We start from the raw sequence: 24,592 nt of genomic DNA, 5'->3' as shown, positions 1-24,592 counted from the left end.
ATGCACATATTTAGCATTTTATACTGAAAAGATCACTTAACGTCTAATATATTTTACTAGTGCAAATACAATTTATTTAAAAATATTTTTCCATGAACAGCTATAAAACTATATGGCCATATAGTACCAATCTACTTACACTAAACTGCATGATGTTATTATTAAGAAGTAGCAGCAGATGCTTGGTCTCATTGGTATTACTGCTAGCCTCATCCACAAGATCCTTAAGTCCTTGCAGTCTTGTGTTGTGGTTTGATAAAGCACGTTTTGCAGCTTTTTGCAAGTCCAAAAGTTCTTGCTGGGGCCTCCTATATTCTTTCTGGATTCGTGTCAATATTCTTTCTGCAGCTCTAATGAACACAAACACAAAGAACAAATAAATGGGAGTCTTATTAAAAGTGGAAAAGTTTGAACATGCATAACATCAACTATATACAATACAGACTTTGTTGTTGCTAACTCATAGACACACAAATTACTTATTCATGATTAAATGCACTAGCTGACCTTATATAGCTGAACTAAATACCACACAGTGTATCTGTAGTTAAAAAGGATGTGACATTCTTTATTATAGTCCTGTTTCAAAAACAGGAGAACATAATGCTGTCCACTGTCTGGATGATCATTTTTAATATAAACAATACTGAAAGGATTTCACCTAAACCATAAGCCAGGAGATCCTTACAACCATTCTAAGAAAACTGCTCCACTACATTAAGTTTCTAATTCTACAGTGGCATAACATGGTAAACTTTTGAGTAATATTGAAAAAACTTAGTAATGTCTTAGTAATACTATTGATTTTCCAGTAACATTATTATAAAATCAGCGTTGCAAAAAAAATCTGAATATTTTGTTATTACTATGTAGGAGAAAATATTTCAAAAATGTTAAGTTAGAAAACTAGTATCTTTAAGATTATGTCACAGGGAGCTTGCATGTATCAGCAAAGTAATGTTTGAGCCTCTTCACAGTGAAGATGACAAAGTTTGTTCCCTATCATAGTTTCAAGAACAAGAAGACCTAAGGAAAAATTACAAAGCAAGTTCCTTACAAAACGTTTTGAAAAGAACTCAAGGTTTCCTCAGTAATTACCACTATTATCAGCAATGAAAAAACAGATCAGCCCTCTATACCTTCTTATTAAGGATGTCCCTGAATATTCCTGAAATGCATATGATCAAGTTCCTTTTTAAAATGAACCCCAATTCAGTTATTTTCCAGCACTGATAAGGACTTAGATTTTTTTAAAAAATCTCTTGCTTATCTCTTCAAACAGAACCAGCAAAATCTCAGTTCTGTCAATGGCACTCTTTCAATCATACACTTATATGGAACTTTTCCTTTATTCTGTCCATTGTATCCCACATAACTGAATGCTTGCTCAAGGCCCCTCAACTACTCCACATTATGGACCCTCTAATAACAACCATAATTTGCACAATTTGCAGAAAAGGAAATACAGCCTGGTGTTAAAGGTCAGCTGAAAATCAATAAATCATTTTACTCTCATTAAAAAAAAAATCATGCACTAGGCCACAACTCATTGATGTTGTATGTTGCAACACAAGTGCATTATGGAGCCTACAGTCTTCAATCTGCAAGTCTGCTGCATGTATTATTAAGGTCAGTGCACCACAACACCAGTGTACCAGTAGACTTACTTTAGTTCAAGAGTGGTTTGTTGATAAAGCTTCTCGAAATATCTTCCATTCATTACTTTCAGCATTACAGGGATCTCATCTTGCAGATCCTGAAATGTTCGGTTTGCAAATGGCAAATCAGTATGTAAAGTTTCATTAAGAGATGCTGCCACTTCCACAAGTACTAGATAGAGGGAAGAAAAACAAGCTTTTTGACATTTATACAAAACACAGCAAAATATTTTCATTTTATAAGCAACTTTTCCATATGAAAAAGTGTATCATTCCTAAAATATAGCCACCTACGACAAATCACATTACCTTTAACAGTTGCCTGTAACGTTTCACTGAACACAGCCAACTCCTGACTCTTGTTCAAGTTCCTTTCTGTCGCATTGCTGAGATGTCCTCCTTTTTGTAATATTCTAGTTAACTAGCGTAAAAGCAAATGGTTATTTTATTTAAGTTGAACTGTTTAAAGAGTATTTTCTTTTTTTTAAAAAGTGTACCGAGAATCATACAAATTAACATACATTGCCATGTGAAATAAAACTACATTATTACTTTTTTAAAGTTTAGTTTCCATCAACCAGATCCAGCAGCAAGAGTAACCTATAAATCCCAGCCTTGCTTATCCATGAGAATTACGAGCATGTCATGACCACTGGGAGGTGTGACCTAATTACTATCAAACTATATGTATTTTTCAAAAATTTTGTACAATATTATTTAAAGAGGGCATAACTGATAGTGATAACATAGAGCAAGATGTTGAAAAATTTCTGGGGGAGAGGAAGCTGCTAAAAATCACATAAAAACCACATGCAAGGGGGATTCTTCAGTAACCGTTTAAACAAAAATGATCATCACCACTCATAGTGTACCAGGCAGAAGTCAGTATGTTGGCTTTACTTTATAAAAGAATCTTAGTAAACTGTAAGATATGTCCTTACTAATGCTATTTTACTAGTTCTATAGGTCATTTACTAATAAGACTTCTGAAGTATTTCAAGGGTTAGATTCATTTCGTTTTAAAATAAACAAAACTGACCTCTTTATGCATCTGGTCAGTATCACCTGTTAATTTTACAACCTGGTTGTATACAGTTTCCATTGAGTAGGCTGACACTTCTTTAGATAAAAGGGATCCCTAGAAATAGAAATACATATTTTAGCCCTGTGTTCATTAGGAATGATACACAAACAACATTTCTTATGATCTGAATGCAATTCACTCCAGTAATTGTCCATTTGCTCTAATAGTACTTAGCGTGCAATCTAGGAATAAAACATGCTATTAATTAAAAAATAATAATATTGGCTTGGATCCCATCTAGAATTTCTATGGGTGCAAGGGAGCAGCAATTTTTGCGAGTTTTCCCTTCCTGCAAGATACCTCTAAACCACCACCACCACTCCAGCTACTCCTGAGGGTCTCCCAGCCTTTAGTGTTACCTACACAGCTAATACAGCAGATTAAATGTAGTAATTAAATAGAACTACTACTGTCTCGATCCAGAGTTATGTCACAAAAGACTAAGTATATTTCAATCATTTCTTACTATTCTTACGTACCTTTAAGTGTTTTGTTGCATTTTCCAAATCAGATAGTAGCCCATAAGGTGCTATCACAGCACCAGTGAGGTTGACCAGAAACATGGCTTTGTCAAGATTATCCAAATCATTTAATAACAAACCTGTGCAAGCATCATCACAAGCTGAAGAAACAACAGTATTAGAAGATGTTATTTAAAAAGATAGATATGCATATGTTGTTACATTAACCCAGAAAAGAACTATCCCACCTACCCCCAAAAGCCCATTCTAAAATCAAACCAACATCCACACAAAATGTATAAACAATAACATGAACTTTGGAAAAATATCCCCCAACTTTTAACAAAACACATATTACCTAAAAAGAACACAGAGAGAACAATTCTAATCATGTCTACATGGGAAATGACGTACTCCCAAGAAAGTGTTCCTTAGATGGTACTGACAAACTGCTACAGTAAGAAGGCATGGAAACTTGTAGTCTTAATATCCGAGAGACTTAATGAGAAGAAAGTCCCTTAGGTTCCAGTGGACCTTACTTCCCATTAAGTATGGCATCAAATTTTATCAGTTTACTATTTATTTGACATATCTATATGCCAACATTAGGAAGTTTCCAGCATTAAAACACACAGAACATTACACATTCATTATAAAATTAGATTGACTGTCTGAACACGGTATGACAGAAGACCAGCAGTGGGTAACAGCATCCCTATTCCCATCTTGCAAAATGCTTTAAAAAAACCAATTTAAATTTTTTTTTTAAACTGCACTTACAAATGCATTCATTTTCCACAAGAATGTGCCTTGCTTCACATTCATCACACAGCTGCCCTCTTACACCTTGCTTACAGACACATTGCCCAGAGATATGGTCACAACTGTTGTGGATGGAACCATTTAGGTTGCACTGACAAGGCTGACAATCACCATCAGGTTCCTCAGGATTTCCATAGTAACCTGGAGAACACCTACAGAGAAAGAAAAGGCATTTCTTGAAGGCCCAGTCTTGCAGCCAAGTATAATGGGATTCTAGGCTAAATACCTTGTTCCCAGCAGCACCACTAATTTATCCTTATCACCTTCTCCATTGCTCCATGCACCCTTCATCACAGTGGACTGACATCCGTAACCTACACTGTACTGTAGCCTATTCTGAAAATTTTGGGAAAGAATTTGAAAAACCACAGGAAAAAAGTTGTTGGAAAAGAATTTGAAAAACCACAGGAAAAAAGTATATTCAATAAGTCTCATACTAGAACTGAAACAACTGGCTATGCATTAGCAATAAACCAGTGTTGGCTCGATGGAAATGTTGGCCATCTTCTGAGTGGCCAGCAAACAGCCATTTCAAAAACTGGCTTCAGTATCATGCAGAGCAACAACATGTATTACGAGAACTCCCACAGAATTCAATGAGGATTATTTCCAAGAAAGCATGCATGGCCATTAAGTGTACTGAAACACTCCAGTAAAAAAGCTAGGATCCTACTACATGACATACTGTCTCATTAGTTCATTTCTTTTTTCAACGTAACATAGAAACAGGGGTGTGCAGAAACTATTCAGAGCTCAAATCACAATGTCATTGGTTATCAAACTCCTTAAGGGTTTAGATAGCTCACCTTTCACAGTATTGCCCTTCATAACCTGTGATACAAGCATTGCAGTGGAAATCATTAAAATCCTTCATAACACATGTTGGACTAAAACTTGAACAAACAAGAAATGAAAAAGAATTAGAGGCCATTCCTGCATCCCCATGGAAAAAGTCCTCTTCGTACAGAAAACTGGTATATTAGAACACAGGCAGGGCTAATCCCTAACCTCTGACATGCTGGTTTTTCAGGTGTAGGAAGTTTTAAGCATGAAGTAACTCTACCTGAAGACCATGTAGTTGTATACCAGTACAATTCATAATTAACATTTTCTTGAACGATCTTAATGTTTAGCCACCACATTAGCCATTTCACCATCTATCTTCATTAGTATTAAAATTACCCGCATGAAGGTTGATAACAGAATAATTCTTTAAACAGACAAATTATGAAAACCCTAGAAATACAACTGTAGTGGAACAGCTCCCATCACTGCTGGGGTACTACCGGACAACAAACAAGGGTAACAATAGCAATTATTAAAGACATCAAAGTTAATCATTTTTAGATACCTCCCAGGGCTAATTCTTGGGCAAGCACACAGAGAACAATCATTGACAGAACCAGTCACTTTGCCGTAATAGCCTGTGGCACAAACATTGCAGCGATCGCCAGCTGTATTATCTCTGCAACCCTAGTAGGCAGAAAGTTAGACAAGAAAAACAAGCCGCTTACAAATACGCTCCATCCAATAAATATATAACACCCTTACAAGCCCTGATGTGGATAGCCCAGGCTAGCATTTGGATGGGAGACCTCCAAGGAATACCAAGGTCATGACATGGAGGCAGGCAATGGGAAACTACCTCTGAATGTCTCTTGCCTTGAAAACCCTACGGAGTTGCCGTAAGTCAACTGTGACTTGCCAGCACTTTCCACCACCACAATTCAAGCATACTGTGGACAGTCAAAAAGTTGTGCCTTACACACCTGCTGAGCATCTTTTCACAAACTACTAATATTGTTTAGTTGTCTTTATTTGAGCTCCATATTCCTTTGCTCAAGCAAAGATCCCTTTTAAAAGAACAAAATTACTCAGTTTCCTAACGCTAATAGACTAGAGTTGTCATCAAAACTGAAAACTCAACTTCGGCAGTTAGCAGAATGCTGAAAACACTGAAACTCTTCCAGGTTAATCAGTCCTTTTGTCCCTATATGGAAAAAGAGAAAGTGTCTGAAATCTGAAAAATCCTTGGGATGTACAGGAGGGACACCTGGCCACAGTCAGATGCTCTTGGGAACTAGGGTGGAAGGAGATGTTTTCCCCTTTTGCCAAGGATATTCTAGATTGCAGCACTGGTTTTCTCTGGCTTCTGAAGGAATAGTCCCAGGTGTGAATTTCCTCAGGGCAATTCAAGGCACCTCTGTCATTGATCAACCCATGTACTCTCAAAATCTCAAATGAAAGCTTTAGTGGATTAATCCCACCAATTAATCTAATAACGTATGCAGCTGCCTTAATGCAAATTTTTACTGTCTGTAAAAAGCCATTATTCCAGATATCACTTCACTTCTTCATTTTAAATGGGGGGTATTGTAAATGCATAACCTTTTATTCTTCAGGATCCCCTCTCCAAGCCCTTTCTTTGATACTGTAACAAAACCAAACAAGCAGTGGGAAGGAGGCATACATACCAAACACTCTCCTGTTTGTGGGTCACAGGTCTCACTGTGGTTGTTGCATTGACAAGGCACACAGGGTGGGATTAGTGAGGGGGATATTTTTAATATTTTGTCTTCATATTTTAACCTGTAGTACCCTGGTGCACAGTCCTAAATAAAGGAAAAGAAAGAAACAAGTGAAGAAATACTTGCATTTTTAAGGCATTTTCAGCAGAGAAGACCTTTTGCCAGAATTAAACCATTTACGGAAAGGGAAATAACATACCTGACAAGAGAGTCCTGCATAACCAGCAGGGCACAGGCATTTCTCAACAAGGTGAGCTGTTTCCCTAGCCAAAGACATTTCATCAGCTTTCATGGCAATTTCCATGGAAACATTAGCGATTCTAAAAGAAAGTTGCATTAAACAAGGATATTCATTAATAAATCAGAAGTGACCCAAGGCTACAACACTGGGTGTTTTCGAATGGTTGAGTTACCTTATCCAAAGATTTAGGCTAAGGCAATACTGGTTAGATAAGGCAATCATGAGCCCCTTGCACCACCATCCGCGAAGCTGCTCATACAAGATGGGAACAGCATGAGATGAGGTGCAGTAGTCTATGGAAATGGGGAAATCACAAGATATTGCCCCAGCAGCATGAGCTCATATTCCATTTGTGCAAGAATAAGGCAGTAATTTCTGCTGATTCCCCCTTCACATTGCAGCTGCTCATACTGCATCGCCCACCATTCCCAAAAATATCTGACCTTCAGGAACACTTTTCCAGAGTGGGGGGGGGGGACAGAAAGAAAGGGGGCAAAGATCACCATTATCCAACCCTGCACTAACCAAACTATACTGCAGATTTCAATTGCAAAGCTTATCCCTTGTGTTTCTAAATCAGAGGTAAAGCCATGAAATTTTGTGAAGGTGATTTTGATAGCATTCAGGAGGGGCTCCATAAACTTGCCAACTTTCTCATATATGTGAGCTCTGTATATACCAATTTCCTATATGTTTTAGCTGTACTTGTGGTCTCTAAAACAGACAGTGATGTCAATATCTGGATCAATAACAAGCAATTGCCAGTCTCTACCCTCGGGTCGTAGAATTCTTCTGATATAGCTACCAGTTTCCTAGCAAACTATCTAAGGTACACACCAAAGAAACTTCCACACAGACACAAGTAGTTTTTCCTCAGCATAGAAACTTTACCAGCTTCCATTTCCAAATACAGTTCTTCTTGCTTCACTGAAGTCTGATCTGAAAGGTTCCCTGATTTTCAGGCACGGCTTTTCTGAGGTACATTCCTTTGGGCTGGATCCATGGAGTATTTCCGGGGCCGCAGGGTACAATTTTAGCCGATTCCCCTCTCCCACTGCAGGCCCCTGACTCTCACCCATGCTGCTCCTGGGAGTGCATTTCCCCCCAGGAGAAGGATTTCAGGGGGCACTTGACGGGGCAGTGGGACAAAGAAGGAGACAAAATGCTGCTTTACAGACAAAAGCCCCTTTGCTGAATTCACGCTTTTGAGTCACACCTACACTAAATCAACATCCTTATTATTATAACGCATCTAACAAAAAAATGACAAGTTCCTAAACAAAATAAGCATAACTTTTTACCTGCTTTGTTGTAATCCTTGGCCATATGATGCTTTGATAAGGATGTACTCTACATTGCTAAGCACTGACATGAAGTCAGAACGTGAAACTGATTCAGATGATGCTGAATTAAAGTATTTCCAGACATTCTAAAGGGATAAAAGCAATGAAAATAAGTTTATGAATGGAAAACACATACTTTTGTAATAGTACTGTCTTGCCTTAGTGCTCCTCTTCATAGTGAAACAAAGAACAAACAGTTCCTTAAATGTGTGATGGTCCATTTCCTGGACTGGAAGATATGGACTGTTCAAGTTACCCAAGGGCTCAACCATCCCTTGCCATAATGTCATTACCTGGGCTGCAGTAAGCAAGATGAGAAAGGACATGTCTGATGTTTCTACCCCAGCCACAATGCCTCCTTGTCTTCCTCTCTCTGCTATAACCCTAACACCATACATGTTCTTGGCACATGAAATAAATTAGGGAAAAGGACTTAGAAGGTACTTCCATTCTTCCCAAAGCTGGACGCAGGAGAATATATAGAGTCACTTCTAGTCGTGTTCCTGCCTTAAGCCACTGTGATCTGCTGAACATGAAACAAGTTGTGCTCAAGAGTGCCCCACATACGAATGTCAAATGTTTATTTATTTAGAAGCGAACCACATTTCCTGACACCTATTAAGGATGCTCACATGGTAAAACACACAAACAAACAAACAAATAAAAAACACAATAAAATCTTTGGAATAAAAAAAGTTAAAAGCCCAGGAAAAGAGCAATATTTTGGCCTGTCACCTAAAAGGCCATAAAGTAGTCACCAGAAGAATTCCAAGGGGGAGGGCAATCCAACTGTGTGGAATGCCACCAGGGGCAGATTAACCATTAAGCAGACTAAGCACGTGCTTAGGGTACCAGTGCCAAAGGGGGCACCACAAAGTTGGGAAAAGGGTGAAAAGCTTCGTTTGTACAGTATATTGTGTTATAATATGAATAAATTTTTGTACTGCTGCAAACTGCACTGTATATCTGGTCAGACAGGTCAACAACTAAAATGAACTGGGTCAGTGTGGAAAGGAGGGGGGCACCAGGATTGGTCAGTGCTTAGGGCACCAGTGAGCCTTAATCCACCCCTGAATGCCACCACTGAAAAAACCCTGCCTCTGATCACCACATATCTCACCTCTACAGGTGGAGACACAGAAAGCTGGGTTTGAAAGGAGAACTAAGTAGTAGGCTGGTGGACAGTATGAGAGGAGGCATTCCTTCAAGTAACCCATACCCAAACCATTAATGCCTTTAAAAGTAACAACCTGCCCTTGGGTCCAGAAGCAAATGAGAAGCCACTGCAAATCTTCTAACACAGAGGTGTTAATAACCGCTGAATCCAGTAATCAACAACAGCCTGGCTGCTGGTTTTGGACTAACTGAAATGTCCAGATACATTTCAAAGGCAGCCCAGCTTAAAGTACATTACAGCAATCTAAGATAGATGTACCAGAGCACAGACAGGACAGATGCCTCATCTTTTGTGATAGAAAAAAAACCTGTCACTACAACTCTCATATCCAATAATCCAGTTTTAGATAAAACAGTCGCATTTGTGCAGTATGAAGCAAGTAAAACTGAATTGCTTGTTACAGTGATAAACAGCATAGATGAAAGCAAATATATATCCAAGCAAAACCTTGATCTAGAACACCAGCATGCTTCCACAATGCATACATTGCATGTATATGACATGGTAGTATCATGCAAAATAGGCTATATGCTGCATGTGGTAAACCAGGGTCCATACCCTTTTTGAGTCTGCAAGCACTTTTGGAATGGGTACAACCAAAAATAGCTGCTGTGGGAAGCCAAGCCAGCCCCAAAATGGCTGATGCAAGAGGTGAAGCCAACCACAAAGTGTCACAGAGTGCAGTTATACGTAACTCTGATAGTAGCATGGGATGGCTTATAAAATTAACACTGTTTAAACATATTTTCTCACATACACACTAAGTATACATATAGAGCTAGCTAAGAAACCCTCATCTGGCAGCATTTTCCAAGTATCTAAGAAACCCTCATCTGTCTTCATTTTCCAAGCATCTAACATGCAAAACAAAAAGGCAAAATGCTTCTCCTGGCTTCTTCTACACTTTAGATGAGCTCTTCTCTCTTGAGCCCTGCCATTTTCAACCTGCACTATTGCTTGTAACAACAACAGCTGGTGCTGATGGGCTGGAGAGAGTTCACTGAACATGTGATGTGTACAGTAAAAGAGAGATCCTGGCCAGATTTTGATAGCCACATAAATGATTTCTTAAAAAAATTACCAGAATTTGATGTAGTAATGTTATTATCAGTGTCCACCTGTATTATAAAAATACATTTAAACTGTTGAGATCTGATTACTTCAGTAGAAATTCCTGTTAGATGCAATAAGCACTGTATCCATGCTGACCCTATCATGTTTAGCCAGAAGTCCCACTGTGTTTTCAGAATTATTATTCTGCTATTTGCACAGACAAAGTACTTTACTGAAAGCAACTTATATCATAAACATCAGAATTCAAGAAGCCCAAACTAATCCCACCCACTTTCTAAAATACTTGGTGGACTCCAAGAAAGGTGTCAACAGGCACCATGGCACCCACTAGCAACATACTGGGAACCTCTGCAGTAAATGGTTCAGGCACCAATGCTCAATGAGTTCACAGATTTTACAGAAACAAAGAAACTAATGTAGAGAAGCCTCTACACAGAGACCTTGATGCTATACATCTAACAGATATAGTTTGTCTCACCTCCACCATTAGTATTTCTTCCTCTTGTTTTACACCGTTTCCTGGTTCAGGAATGTCCACGTAGATTATCTGTTTATCAGTGAAACCTCCCCTCATCAAGACTTGTGGTTCAAGGTTTGAAGTTCCAGTGCCATCCAAAGCATAAAAAGCCACTGTGTACTTTAGTTTTCCACCGTAGGCCATGAGCTGCTCAGATGAATAATTATTACATTTATTGGCAAAAAATGATTCACACACTATACCCTGTCTTTTCTTTAAATAATTTCACTAAAACCTAGATCAGATGGAGCCAATGGCTTTGCTGATATCCAGCAAGGCTGCATTTTCCTTCTTTCTTTTTGAAAACTGATTTCCAGACTATGCCTTTGTTCTGAACTAAAGAGCTGCCACGAACTTCCACAAATCTTAAGGCAGTTAATGGTGGTTCATGAAAAACAGCTGAGCAGTGGGAAGAAGAAAGCAGGGGTTACAAACCAATATGAACCGTTTTGGTTCACAAACCAATCTCCCGGTTCGTACTGGTTTGTGGTTCGGCCACAGACCACAAACCAAACCGAACCATAACAATGCGGTTTGTGCCCATCCCTAGTGGTGTGGTGGTTAGAGTTTCAGACTAGGATCTAGGAAACCCAGATTTGAATCACTTTTCTGCAACAGAAACTCACTGGGAGACCTTAGACCAGCTATACATTGTCAGCTTAACTTACCTCACATGATTATCATGAAGGTAAAATGAAAGAGAGGAGAATGATGTAAGCTGCTTTGGGACCCCATTGTGGATAAAGGTGGAGTATAAATGAAACAAATAAACAATAAATATAGTTGAAGATGGGGGGCACAAAAAAGGTAGGACTGGTTGTTGGGTGGGAAGGAGAGAAGGAAGCAATGAAAGGTAAGGATATGGAGGTTGCTGCAAGGAGGAAAAGAGAAAATAGTGTGGAATCAAGCTAGAATCAAGCAATTCGGCCATAGTTTTCCTGGATAGAGGCTGCTGGGGGAGAAAAAGGGGGGTAAGCCGAAAACTGCAAGACAGATAAAGGAACGTTAACTGGTGGGTGTGAAATATGAGAAAGAGAAAACAGGGAAAGGCTATGGGGCCTTCCAAGGAAGGGAAATATGAAGTAATGGAGGAGGGAAAATGAGATGCCCTCTGCACGTCCTTACTGATGCACTACTGGTCAAAATATCCAGTTCTCAATATGGCCCCATCTGTGGATCCAGAAATGGGAGACATGAATAGACAAGAGAGATCAAACCAGAGGAAACCCCCAAGTATGCAGAAAGATTTGAAAGCTAAAAATAAAATGGGGAGGTTCAAAACCTCTAAAATAATGAAAGCAGTGCCTATACTATGCCCTCTGCAGTAGCCATTGTGGTAGCTGATAGGCAACCACAACAATATTGTCAGCTTTCAAGCTTTGGTTTCTGTCAGTAAAAGGTAGGGGGAGGGGGCAGGCCCTTTCCAAGGTCTGTTTTAGCCTTTGACAGAGGTCTCATCAGAGTCAGGCCTGGCTCCAACCACTGCCACCAACTTGCCAGCAATAACCTCCACACAACTTGCTCAACTTGGCAAGGACCAGAAGCAGCCATCACAGAACTCATGACTTTTGCAATTTGGCTGGATTTTTCCCAGGGATACACTGACAGCAGAAGTAAGGAAGGAAAGCTAGAGCCAGTGTGGTATAGTAGCTAACTAGTATCTGAGAAACACAGCTTCAAATCCCCACTGCCATGGAAGCTTTCTGAGTGACCTTGGACAAGTCACTCTTTCTCAGCTTAATCTATCTTCACAGAGTTGTTGTGACAATAAAATGGAGTAGAGAAGAATGATGCCAGCTGCTTTGGGAAACGGGAGTATAAAGGAAGTAAATAATAAAAGGATGCTTGGACTGGGAAGAAGAGAAGTTAGTAGGGAAAGGAGGCTGCCAGGATAATAAAAAGAGGAAATAGTGTGAGGAAGGGGTACAGGGAGAAATGCAGTGACAACACGTGGCCTTCTGGGTTCTCTACTTGTTTTAATCAAATATCATGCTAGCAGACTTGTATCTACTATTTAGTTATAAAAGACAGCAATTTAGAGTATCTTTAAAACATTTTAAGATTTAGCATATAAACATATGATGTAAATTAATGTAAATATTAAATAATGAAGATTGATTTTTCTAATACACTGTACGTTGTCTTTGGGACTTAGAAATCAGCAAGTCTCCTAACCTTCGCCAAACAATACAGGGAAAAAAATCTCTAATCACATTTCATATGCTTACCTGGTCTCCCCGGAACTGATCAGGTAACTTCCAGTAAAATGGCTCTGTATTCAAATGTTGCCGGACTGTTGCCGCATCCATCAAAATATCAGGAGACTGGGAAAACACACCTTCACTGGTTCCAGTGAAGTTACTTTGAGAGACTACATACAAAACATTCTGCTCTGGAGTTAGTGTTACCTGCAATACCAAAGTAAGCCATCCCACATTATAAAATGTACTACATATTTTATATTTTCCAAATTCAGCAAGATTTCAATTAATTTCTTTGCAAGTAATATTTGGGAGTGGTTTTATAAAGTGTTTTATATTCCTAGATAAGTATAATGTAGGTTTCGTGAAGGTGGATGGTTGTTCATTTGTGCACAGTTTTCTGTCCACTTTTATGTTTCCCTGCAAGACAGTGTTTCAGACAGGGAGAGTGGCAAGGTCAAGACGGGAAAAACGAGATAAGCTTTTACACACAAACCTCACAAAAGGTGTTGTAGAATGGTGGGATTTGTGCTATGACTCTACCGTTCTGTGCAATTTAAACTGTCCGAGGGGTGGTGTATATAAAAGGCTTTAACATTTGGGCCAGTAAAATAAGATCAAGCTGTTTATAGACCAAACTGTAACAAAATGAAAATGATTTGTGCAATTTAAACTGTCCGAGGGGTGGTATATATAAAAGGCTTTAACATTTCAGCCAATAAAATAAGATCAAGCTGTTTGTAGACCAAACTGTAACAAAATGAAAATGAAACAGAATAGAAAACTAGACACAGAACGTGAAATTGCTTTACTAACCGGAATTCTCACATGATCTTCCACTTCTAAACAAATGTCTGACATCCCAAAACAGAAGCATGGAATGCATCCCAAAAGATTACTAGCATGGAGAGCAAAGGTTCCAGTTTTGCATTCATTGCAGTGCAATCCAAACACATTGTCCTGGTAATGAAATAAATCATCAAGAACATTTAGAATCCGATCTGAATATTTTACAGATAGCGTTGTTGCTAGGATAGTTACAGCAGCGTAGCAAGGGCAGCTCAGTAGGTGTGGTCCGCCTCGGGTGCAGGCAATAAGGGGGCACCTACTCTAGAGTAAGGGAGCGGGGGATTATGGCTTCAAAAAACAACTCCTTTTCCCCAACGAGATGCCGACAAGGCGCTCCAGCACCTGGGACTCGCAGTTTAGAAAACATAAACAGCCCCTTCTCTTTCGATCCAGCTTCCCCTCCTCTTTATATTCTTTTTTTAAAGCCTGCCCTCCTTTCGGAAAGCTCACCCCCACTGCCTCCCTGCACCAGGTCTCCCTTACCAAATCTCAAACACTTTCCCTGCCTTTCGTTAAAAAAAAAAAAAAATCCAATCAAAGCTTTCTCTCCCCCCTTCCTACGTCAATGGATGCCCCCTTCTTTCTAAGAGCCCTGATCCTTCGCATGTTTACTTGCAAGTAAGCCCCACTGTGTGTCCCCACACACACACTCCGGGTGTCAAATACTCTAGGTACGCCAATGGAGTCCAATGGGTCATCTATAGAAATCCATAATTAGCACAGGGTGGCCTGAGTAGAGTATTACACACCTCCCAGGTAGCATACCTATGCACGGGAAATTGTTTCATCACTGTCTGCAACTTGTGTTTGCTGCTCTTGGCTACTGTATCTACCATAGGTCCACAGCACTCTCATCTTGGTCCTAAACCAACCTTTTGGGACCTAACTTGCTTTCATTTTTTGACCCTGTCAAAATCATCTTACTCTATTATTATCCTGGCCTGATTGCTGCTTCACCTCCACTACACTAACACAACAGTAGTACTTGCTTAATCTAAGGGTACATTTAAACGTCCTTTGTTCAACAGAAGTTTACTTCTCCCTGAGTAGGGCAGTGCAGACAGTACAGAAGTATCAAAGATAGTGAAATTAATGCTGGAATAAACTACTATGGTCTGGGAGACAGTGTGGAATAGTGTTGGACTAGGTCTGGATGAGGCCTGGACAGACCCAAGTTAAAAAACTAACTTGGAATGAAACTCAGTGGCCAACTGAAATCAATGGCCACTAGTTCTACCCTCCAGACATCCCAGCAAATCCCTGCCCATAGGGAAAGTATGCAGATACTAAGTGGCATCAGCCAATAGGAGGCTCTGAAACCTTGGGGAGCGGTGAGGGGAGAGAGTTATGTGGAGGGAAAGTCTGTCATTGTCTCAGGCAGGGCTTTGAGAAGCAACATAGAAACAAGAAAAACTACCAGGAAATTAGTTAGGTAGTCAGACTTCGCCCCGTGAAGGAAAAGAACTCAGGCAGCTATAGTTATAGGTACACAGGGCTCAGGGGCCCATAGAGAGGCAGGAATAGAGCAGGTAACCTCTGTTACTTTAGGGAAATAGTGGGTTAGTGATTTGTAAGGGGGCTGAGGAAAATATCCCAAGAGACAAGCTAACAATATTTCAATATGCCAATATTTTTTGGTTTAAGGAGAAGTTCCAAGTGAAATCATTCTCTCTCTCTCTCTCTCTCTCTCTCTCTCTCTCTCTCTCGGGATCAGCCTGTCATTTCAGTTAAGATGTGGGTACATAAAACTGTAACTGTTCTAAAGCAAAGCTTCCCTTATCCACCAAACCAGGAAGAGACAAAAACTTATTCCTTTTGTTGTGAAACAAAGGTGTTGGTATGAATTACTCTTGAGGGAAGGGAGAGGATGGAGGGGAAGTTGCAGAAATCATCTCAGATTCCTGCGTTACCTCCCTGTAATAGCAGCATGTAACTCAGCCAGTTAATTGCTAACACTGTTTCACTGAAACCCACATCATAGCTAAAATCAACTTGGTCACTGCTAGTGGAAGGTGAGACAGGAGAGGGTGGGAAGCCAAAAAAGCACCTGCCCATCACAGTGACCCTCGGCCAGTCACTGGGACTCGAGCTTTTTGTTTGACCACGCATGTGTCTTTGATTAATCCGTAATACTGTTCATGATGGTAAAAAAAAAAAATGTTTTGTATTGTATCTCATGCGCAATAAAGTGACTTGTTTAATTTCTTCCCAGTTCCTAACAAACCTGGTTTCTCCTGCACTTTTTTGGGGGGCAAGTGAAGTATATTTGCAAAAAAGCCTAAACCTGGGAACCTGAAGAAAGTTTTTTGCATTGGTGTTCTGAGGCAAGCCGCCCACTGAAGCCCACCTTAAAGGGGCAGGTTTTGATGGGTTTTTAAATTTTAATTTGCATGACAGTGTTTCACTGTTTTAGCCCTGGAGGGCGCCTGCAATGGCAAAAGTCCCATCCCCCTAAGGAGGCCTGGGACCAGCAGCCAATCATTGCCCTCTTTGGCGTTTCTCTATTCTCTATTCCCACTCAAGACCGCATTTTTAAAGGACCTTGGGCGGCGTTTTCAAAATCATTTTTGCAGTGCACGGATTTGCCTTTCCAATTTCTGTAGTAACCCATGCATGCCTGTTTCTGTCGCAAGAGGCGATGTCTCCTGTGGGCGCTTCTTTTATAAGTGTTGCACAATCTTAGGCTGCTCTTACAAACAAGCATTATCAGCTGTCAAGGTACAATAAGTGCGATCAGCTATTATTCTTGCTGTAAACCATCTACAATTCACAACTATGTTCAAAACTATATATTACATTCAGGGTTAGTGGTCACAACCCAATAGAGTGTATAGACATTGATTAAACAGATTGCTCATAACAATTAAACATAGTTTAGAAAACGAATATATTCAAAACCAACAGGAGGCTCTTCTGTAATTCCATACATAGATAGTGCCCATAGACCTCCAAACAGAAAGTAACTGCAGCAGAAGACTCCCACTGTGGAAAGAATAACAGCCGGATGCCTCTCCCAGGTATAAATCAAGTGTTTCAATTATCTTCAACAGCGGCTGGTAAAACAGAACCCGATTTCCAAAATAACATTGAAGCTTTTGAGCTGTGGAAAAATAGGCAATTATTTCATATTGTATCTGAAAGCTCTACCTTGCAGGCACAAACTCCTGTGTCCTCTTCACAACTGCAGACTCCCTGACTTTGATCACATGTGTCTGCTGTGGTTCCACGCACGTCACAGTCACAAGGAACGCACTCTGGATAGCCTCTGTATCCCAAGGCACACACAGAGCAGTTGTTTCCTCCATACCCATCCTTACACTGGCATTGAGCAGTCAACAGGTCACACTGAAGACTGAATGAGCCTACAGCACTGCAACTGCATGCCTGAGAAGAGGGGAAAAAATGTCAAGAAATCTGTACATTTTCCAAGCTAAAGTAATTCTAAGGCCCCTGCCACACGGGGGGGGGCTAGGCAGCCGGCTGCGCATGTGGGCGCATGCGCAGTTCGACTGGGAGCCTCCAATGCTCCTGAAGATGGGCGCTCCGGCGCTCTGACGGCCGCGCTTGCTGCAGCGTTTCCAGTTGGTGCTACCTTTTTGTTGGGGGGTATTTACTGCGTGGTTTAGGCCTGAAGGGACGGATTGGGGACGGGTGCGCGCCGATTCCCAGATGTTGTGGTGTGCTTGTGCCTGTTTGCTGTGCCCCCGATCTGTCCCTCTTCTGGGCCAAAACCTCCCGTGTGACCGGGGCCTAAGTTTGGCAACTATTTAAAAAGTCACCAGCTGCTAAAAATACACCTTTAGAGAACTCCAAAGTTGAGGCACTACAGCAAAAAAGGGATCTGTCCATCGCAACTCTAAAATATATATAAATATAAAATAGGGGTTCTGAGAAAATTTTAATGGATGGGCACGTTCATATAGAAGCCCACTTCCAGTCAGAGTACAGATAACCTTTACCGACCAATGGATGGACTCTGAATAAGGCAGCTTCGTGTGTTCAGTAGGGTGGCCATGCAATTCTTTTGCAAAATGAAGAGGTAGCCTCTTATGGCAGCCATTTTGGGGTGGCACTTACTACCCCCTCTCAAAATTCCAAAGGTGTAGGCTTTAAAAGGTTGCGGTCCCCTGCTGTAAGGAGCATGCTCTGTACTCCAGCCAAAAACCCCTTAGTTAGTGGGGGTCCTCATCTTATTTTGGACTTAGTTGTTTTAAGAGGCACAACCTTTTACTGCCTAAGTGCAAAGGGGACTTGAAACCTGGACAGACTCATCCAGGTGCCTGGATATAGCCATGAAAGTCCAAGAGAGATAGAGTCTGCTGGCATTACAAACTAATTAAGTGCAAACTTCCACAGCTGAGGGTTCTCAATAACAATTAGACTTCACTTCATTCTCAATAACAAAAGACTTTTCAACACTGGAATATCCTAGCATATCCCAGAGGTGTCTGCCCAGCCCAAGGAAATTGCTACTATAATAACCAATGCCCAGTTCCTCTTTTTCCTTTTTTTACTCGATCAAGAAGGGCACTCAAGTAATTAATTTACACTCCATCCTGTTTCAGGAGCTATCTTGATTCACTCAAACCTTTGTGTCAATGCATATCTGGCTCACTTCAATCTAATTAAAGTATGTTAATCATGTTGCCTCACCTAGGATCTTTGTTCCCATGCAGATTTGGCCCACAGTAGCCTAATCAAGGTGTTTTCCCCATCAATGTTTGACAGCATTTAACTTTAAACCAGCCAGTGAGATTCAAACTTTTTATCTTGGACCAATCAGGTTCCTATGAAAATGGCTTCCCATGTCCAGCTATGGGACTCTTCCCCATAAAAAGACCATCCCAAGTCAGTGAAAAGTGTGCCTAGGTTTTCCATTATCTGAACTCGCCTGCAACTGCACTGAAGGCTTTCTCTCTCTCTCTCTAATTAGCCAGCTCCTCGGTTCTGCTCCTTGAACCTCTCCAGGCCTCAAGCCCAGGATTTCAGGTCATATGTCCTTTCCCTAAAAACTTTTCTCCCTCCTACCTTTTATAAATGTGCCCTCATGTTGATGTGTGCATGTGTGGTTACTTAGGGAATGTGCCCAATGTAAGTTCCCAATGTAAGTTCTTTACATTTTTAGTTCTTTTACTTTATTTTGTATGCAATAAAGCTATCTATTTGTGTTTAAAATCACTCTCACTCTCTTTCTTTGTAATTTTATTTTGGGGTACCACTATCAAGATCCACCTTGGTATACACTGGAAGCAAGACAAGCATTCTCTCTATACTCAAACCCCCCTCCTCCCTCAAATGTCTCAGGTCTCTGCAACCAAAGTTTATCCAAGAATAGATGGAATTCTCATAAGATTCTTACTCTAACCTGCTAAATAAGTTGCCCTGGCAGATAATGAGCAATTTGATGTAGAAAGGCCTAGGAAACATATCACAGCAAAACTTGGAATTATCAGAATTCTATAGGTGTTATATAGTACAGAACTTTAGTATATTCTAGGCTAGATCAGTGGTTAAATGAAATTATCAGCACTTAGAATTATGAAAGTGCCAAAAAGGAAACTGGTTGCTCTAGATACAAAGAACAACATTTTTGCTTTCCCACACTCAGCATAACCAACATATGCTGGAAACAGAGCAAGCATGCCACAATCTTTAAGAAAAAGGTCCACAATTGTATGCATCCTTTTTTACTTGTTCAGGTCCGCACCGCATGCAATATTACCTTACATCCTTTTTCTGGATCAAGACCCCAGAAATTTTCCTTACAGAGTTCACATTTTTCTCCTTCAGTATGAGGTGGGCAAATGCATTGTCCAGAATCTCTATCACAATTGTCCTGAGTATGCGCACAGTTACAAGCTGAAAATGAAAACAGGAAACATGTTCTGCCAGTGGTTATTAGACTAAAGGCATCTCTGTCGTAATAACGTTCCTTATCCCTGATGGTGACCTTAATCAGGGCTCCTCTTCCAGGTTTTTCTGCAGGAAAATGAGTACTTTCCCCACAAGTTCTTTACAGTATCTGCGCAGACATCAGATATGGACCCCTAAGACATTGCTGCGCACATCCATAAGTTTTCTTGCAAGTAGGTGAACAAATTCAACATGCCATTTGGCTTAATTCTTCCCCACGATTGACCACCACCCCCATTCCTCTGATACTTATTTTCACGTTGAGCAGTACTAGGCTAACTTTATCATTAACCATTATTCTGTTTTAAAACACTGGCAAAAGAATGTTAACAGATAAATCAGAAGCAAGCTATTCCTAATATCAATGCATTCCCTATTGTTTCTGTACCAAAAGGAATAAGGTACAGTTTGGGAGCCCAAATTCTAATTTCATTAGTGGAAATAGTCACATTTGTACCGTTGACAAAACTGTATCAGATATTTGTTGGTATAGTGGTTAGGTGCGTGGACTCTAATCTGGGAGAACCAGGTTTGATTCCCCAATCCTCCATTTGCAGCTGCTGGATGACCTTGGGCAAGCCATAGTTCTCTCAGACCTGTTCTCTCAAGGACAGTTCTGGAAAGAGCTCTCTCAGCCCCACCTACCCCACAGGGTGTCTGTTGTGGGGAGGGGAAGGGAAAGGAGTTTGTAAGCCACTCTGAGACTCCAAGTGAAGGGTGGAGTATAAATCCAATATTTTCTTCTTCCCTTCTGACAAGGCTTCAAGAATGCATGTTGAACAGTCTCACGTGATTTTTTCTGTTGTGTAGTACAAACCACCCTTTTAAAAGAAAACTAGAGCAATTTCAAAAAGCACAACCAGATCATGGGCTCCAACTTACGTGTGCAACCACCATCCTGGAATGCATAAAAACCATAAGCACAGTGACTACACTTCTCCCCAGCCACTCCTGACACACAGCGACACTGTCCTTCATCACTACAGTCCTCAGCAACTGAGCCAGATTTATTGCAGTTACAAGGAAGACAGCCAAGTCCAGTACTTAAGCCATAATAGCCAACCTGTTGGGAAGGAAGAAAAGCATTTCAGCAAAATTTGATTGTTCACTGAAACAAAAACCTCTCTTTCTTTTTTGTATGCTACCCACTCCAGCTGCAAAGTATGTACATCCATGGTGCATCTGCTGGACTGTGAAATGGGAATGAGTTTCACCTCACAATTTTTCCCAACATACAGAACTGTTGAACAGTGTCTACTGGAAATTTCCAGTGAATATTCAGGAACAAAAACCACTGTATTTTTAGAAGACAAAGATCCTACTAATGTTGGTCAAAAACTGGGAAAAAATATTCAGTTTGTTTAGAAAAAAATAATCAAATGCTAGAGCTCACAAAATTAAAGTTTGGGGAATTGCACACTTGAGTCAGAGATAATACAGCCTCTGCGATGTGTATCTGCATATAAATTGCTTCCATACAATGGTCTATTCAATGACAACAAAGCCAAAAACAACAGTAGTCATTTTTTATCACAACCAACCAAAACGTTACAAAATTTCACAAACTTTCAGGTTTCCTAGAACTCTTTATAAGGCTAGATACAAAAAAAGAAGGGTGGGGGCAGATGCCTTAAGCCATGACGAAAAAGCACACACTATATTTTGTAGGCTTCTTGAAATGGAGACTGTGGTGTGTGTGCTTCAGTACAATCCTATGCAGATAGATTCAGGTGGGGTACACATGTTGGTCTGAAACAGCAGAACAAAGTTTTGAGTCCAGTGGCACCTTTAAGCCCAACAAAGTTCTACTCAACGTATAAGCTTTCATGTGCAAGCACACCTCTTCAGAATCTTCCAACTCTATTGGTCTTAAAGGTGCCACTAGACTCAAACTTAATCCTATGCAGAGTTACTCAAGTCAAAGTTCACTGACTACAATGGATTTAGAATGGCGTAACTTAGTTTAGAATTGCACTGTTAATTAGATTACATAATGTTGGATGCAAAACAGATTTCAAGATGCCTAAAAGTTTACTGGGCTGGAGAAGCAAAAATAGTCCCTACAAAAATATAAAAGCCAGAAGTTAACTGGCAGCTTTTAAAATGGCAAATTTTTTGCACCAGTTAACTCATAATCTAATTAAGTCTGCATCCAGTCTAAGAGTTCTGGGGAACTCAAAAGCCAGGACTCATTATTTTTCTGATATGCCAGTTGGCCCTAATACACTTCCTTTGCATTTGTAATTTTTAAATGACTACCCTGTAATTGTTGTCAAACAGAGCTAGGAAAAATGCAAAATTCAGACATATTATTCCAAGCCAGTGATATGAAGGATGGAAAGTTTCCAAAAAATATGTAAGATGGGGCATTATGAGAACTGCATTAGATCTACACCTCCTGATAGCATTACGTGTGTATAAAGCACCATCAAGTCACAGCCAAGTTCGAACAACTCCAGTGAGGGGCTTTCAAGGCAAGTGAAAAACACAGATGGTTTGCCATTGCCTTCCTATGATCTTGGTGGTCTCCCTTCCAAGTACGTATCCTGCTTAGCGTCTGAGATCTGATGAGATCGGGCTATACTATGCCGCCTTCCCTTCCCCTGACAGCATTACAGGTATACTGTGTCAACACTGCAAGCAGGTTCACCAACACAAGCACTTTGGCAACAGTTTCAATAGCAATTACAGTGTTGATAAAGGTTTATTATCTCTTACCAAGCACTTATCACATTTTTGTCCTATCACATTTGGCTTGCATTGGCACAAACCAGTCTCATGATGGCAGATGCTGGAAGCAGAGCTGTTCAGATGGCATTCACAAGCTTGTGCATATAAAAAAACAAAATGAAGGAAAAAACTAAAAGTTAGTGGGGCAAAGTAATTATTAGTTGCTGTGTAGAACTTTCTTCTGCTTCAGGTTCACACTTAAATGGTCATATTCTATATTATTATAACACATCTGTTTCTACAATGCAGACATGTACTGAGAAAATTAACAACACTCTATGAATCCCAAAAAGAAACTATTGAAACCAAAGAGCACTTATTTTATGTATTACCATTATACTAAGGCATTTAGTCTACTTAAAATTATACTGCAATCAGACCAGGGTGCTCACTCTCTTGGATTAATCATCAAATCCTAGACATTTCCAGCAAGTTCAGAGCTGAGACATGGGCCTTGCATTAAATGGCTAGATAGTCTCAAAGTTCATAACTTTGTATCTCTAAGTACCTGCCTCACTTCTGAGAACAGTGAGACTTGATAAAGGCACATGGAAATGGTTAACTGCCTGGATAATGGATTACATTCCCCAGCGGACATATCCATAAACATTGGGTGGAAAAATGGATGAGGTTGGCGCAGGACCTTTCCATCTTTACCTCCCAGGGTTCTGCTCTGTCAGTTCTATAACGTCCATGTAAGATGTCTGGATCAAATCCCTAAGTGGAGAAGGACTGAACCCTATGGCACTAGCTATAGTTTGCCAGTTCTGATGTAATGGCAATCAAGAGTTTACTGGGTAATTCGATTGCAGTGAGTGAGAACAGCAGGGAAGGAGAGGAATCATGAGACCAAGGACCTCCTCTCCCTTGCACGCTTATACACACAGCCCCAAACCATGAATGCAACAGTCAAGAATATATCATTCACTGATTCTAAACAAACAGCTTAAGTAACAGTCCTTTATCCCAGAAGCCCCTCATAGAAGTGAACTAACATGCAAATTAGAGCAATATGATCAAGAAGTTTACTGGAACAACACTACAAAACATGAGGCTATACATTCCTTACAGCAGATACAATTAGCGCCAGATTATCAGTTGTTTAATTTTATTTACCAATCCATTCATATTCTCAAACCTGATGTAATATTTTGGGACACTATATTAAACAACTATCCTACATATACACAAATTCTTGACAGGTTAATTTAACAGCATCAACTCACCATGGCAGTCTTTATTTGTTACTGCATCCCCGAAGAACCCATCTGCACACTTTTCACAGTGATGTCCTGCAGTATTTCCAGTGCACTTTAAACACTCTCCGGTGAGTGAATTACAGTAGCCATCTGCCATTGAGTCTACATTGCCATTGCAGTCACAAGGAATACATGTCTGTCCAGGCATCAAAGGGTTACCAAAGTACCCATTCGCACATCTGTACAATGAATTGAAAATTATGTCCAATTATAGAAAACTGTGGTCCAGGATTAGAAACATCGCACTAGCCTAAAGTGCACAGGGTGATCTCCCTTCTGAGTGAAAGGAGTGCAAAAGTATTAGCCTATATAGAATGAGGTCAACGCTAATCCAGGAAGCACTGCCCTCACTTTTATAAAGTTGTTACAAAACTAAATGTGGTTGGTTAAGGAGTGTGTTTTTATAAGTTTCTACTGGTTAGCCAGCTGCTGCTATTCCTGGGCAGAAAAGATCTGGCCACTATGGTGAATGCCCTGGTTATATCTATATAAGATTATTGTCATGCACTCTACCTTGGGCTGACTTTGCAGAGTGTTTGAAAACTTCAATTCGTTCAGAATTCTACAGTCAGGATGTTGACTAGAGTGGGTTCCAATCTGTTTCTGGGCACGATTCAAGGTGCTGATGTTGACCTTTAAAGCGCTATATGGTTTGGGACCAACATACCTGAAAAACCACCTAATCCCTTATTAACTTACCCAACCAATGCAGTCATCTTCTGAGGCCCTTCTTTG

General features: G+C 40.3%; 1 protein-coding gene across 1 annotated transcript in view; it reads right to left on the bottom strand.

The window, feature by feature from the left end:
- LAMA1 (laminin subunit alpha 1) overlaps positions 1 to 24,592 on the bottom strand; it is a gene marked incomplete at its 5' end in the record, with an annotated part of 107,561 nt that overhangs the window by 47,216 nt on the left and 35,753 nt on the right. Inside the window, 19 exons of the mRNA XM_015413935.1 lie at positions 140 to 350; positions 1,668 to 1,830; positions 1,968 to 2,079; positions 2,698 to 2,796; positions 3,222 to 3,364; positions 3,984 to 4,177; positions 4,832 to 4,918; positions 5,377 to 5,498; positions 6,500 to 6,637; positions 6,753 to 6,873; positions 8,096 to 8,223; positions 10,867 to 11,052; positions 13,134 to 13,313; positions 13,923 to 14,066; positions 17,103 to 17,339; positions 19,678 to 19,814; positions 20,751 to 20,931; positions 22,587 to 22,693; positions 23,825 to 24,036. Of these exons, the coding sequence (XP_015269421.1) occupies positions 140 to 350; positions 1,668 to 1,830; positions 1,968 to 2,079; positions 2,698 to 2,796; positions 3,222 to 3,364; positions 3,984 to 4,177; positions 4,832 to 4,918; positions 5,377 to 5,498; positions 6,500 to 6,637; positions 6,753 to 6,873; positions 8,096 to 8,223; positions 10,867 to 11,052; positions 13,134 to 13,313; positions 13,923 to 14,066; positions 17,103 to 17,339; positions 19,678 to 19,814; positions 20,751 to 20,931; positions 22,587 to 22,693; positions 23,825 to 24,036 (2,902 nt within the window). The remainder of the gene's footprint in view (positions 1 to 139; positions 351 to 1,667; positions 1,831 to 1,967; positions 2,080 to 2,697; positions 2,797 to 3,221; positions 3,365 to 3,983; positions 4,178 to 4,831; positions 4,919 to 5,376; positions 5,499 to 6,499; positions 6,638 to 6,752; positions 6,874 to 8,095; positions 8,224 to 10,866; positions 11,053 to 13,133; positions 13,314 to 13,922; positions 14,067 to 17,102; positions 17,340 to 19,677; positions 19,815 to 20,750; positions 20,932 to 22,586; positions 22,694 to 23,824; positions 24,037 to 24,592) is intronic.

The sequence above is a fragment of the Gekko japonicus genome, unplaced genomic scaffold (assembly GCF_001447785.1).
Source record: "Gekko japonicus isolate JY-2015 unplaced genomic scaffold, Gekko_japonicus_V1.1 scaffold1817, whole genome shotgun sequence".
Classification (NCBI taxonomy): domain Eukaryota; kingdom Metazoa; phylum Chordata; class Lepidosauria; order Squamata; family Gekkonidae; genus Gekko; species Gekko japonicus.
This window is presented reverse-complemented; position numbering and strand designations above follow the sequence as displayed.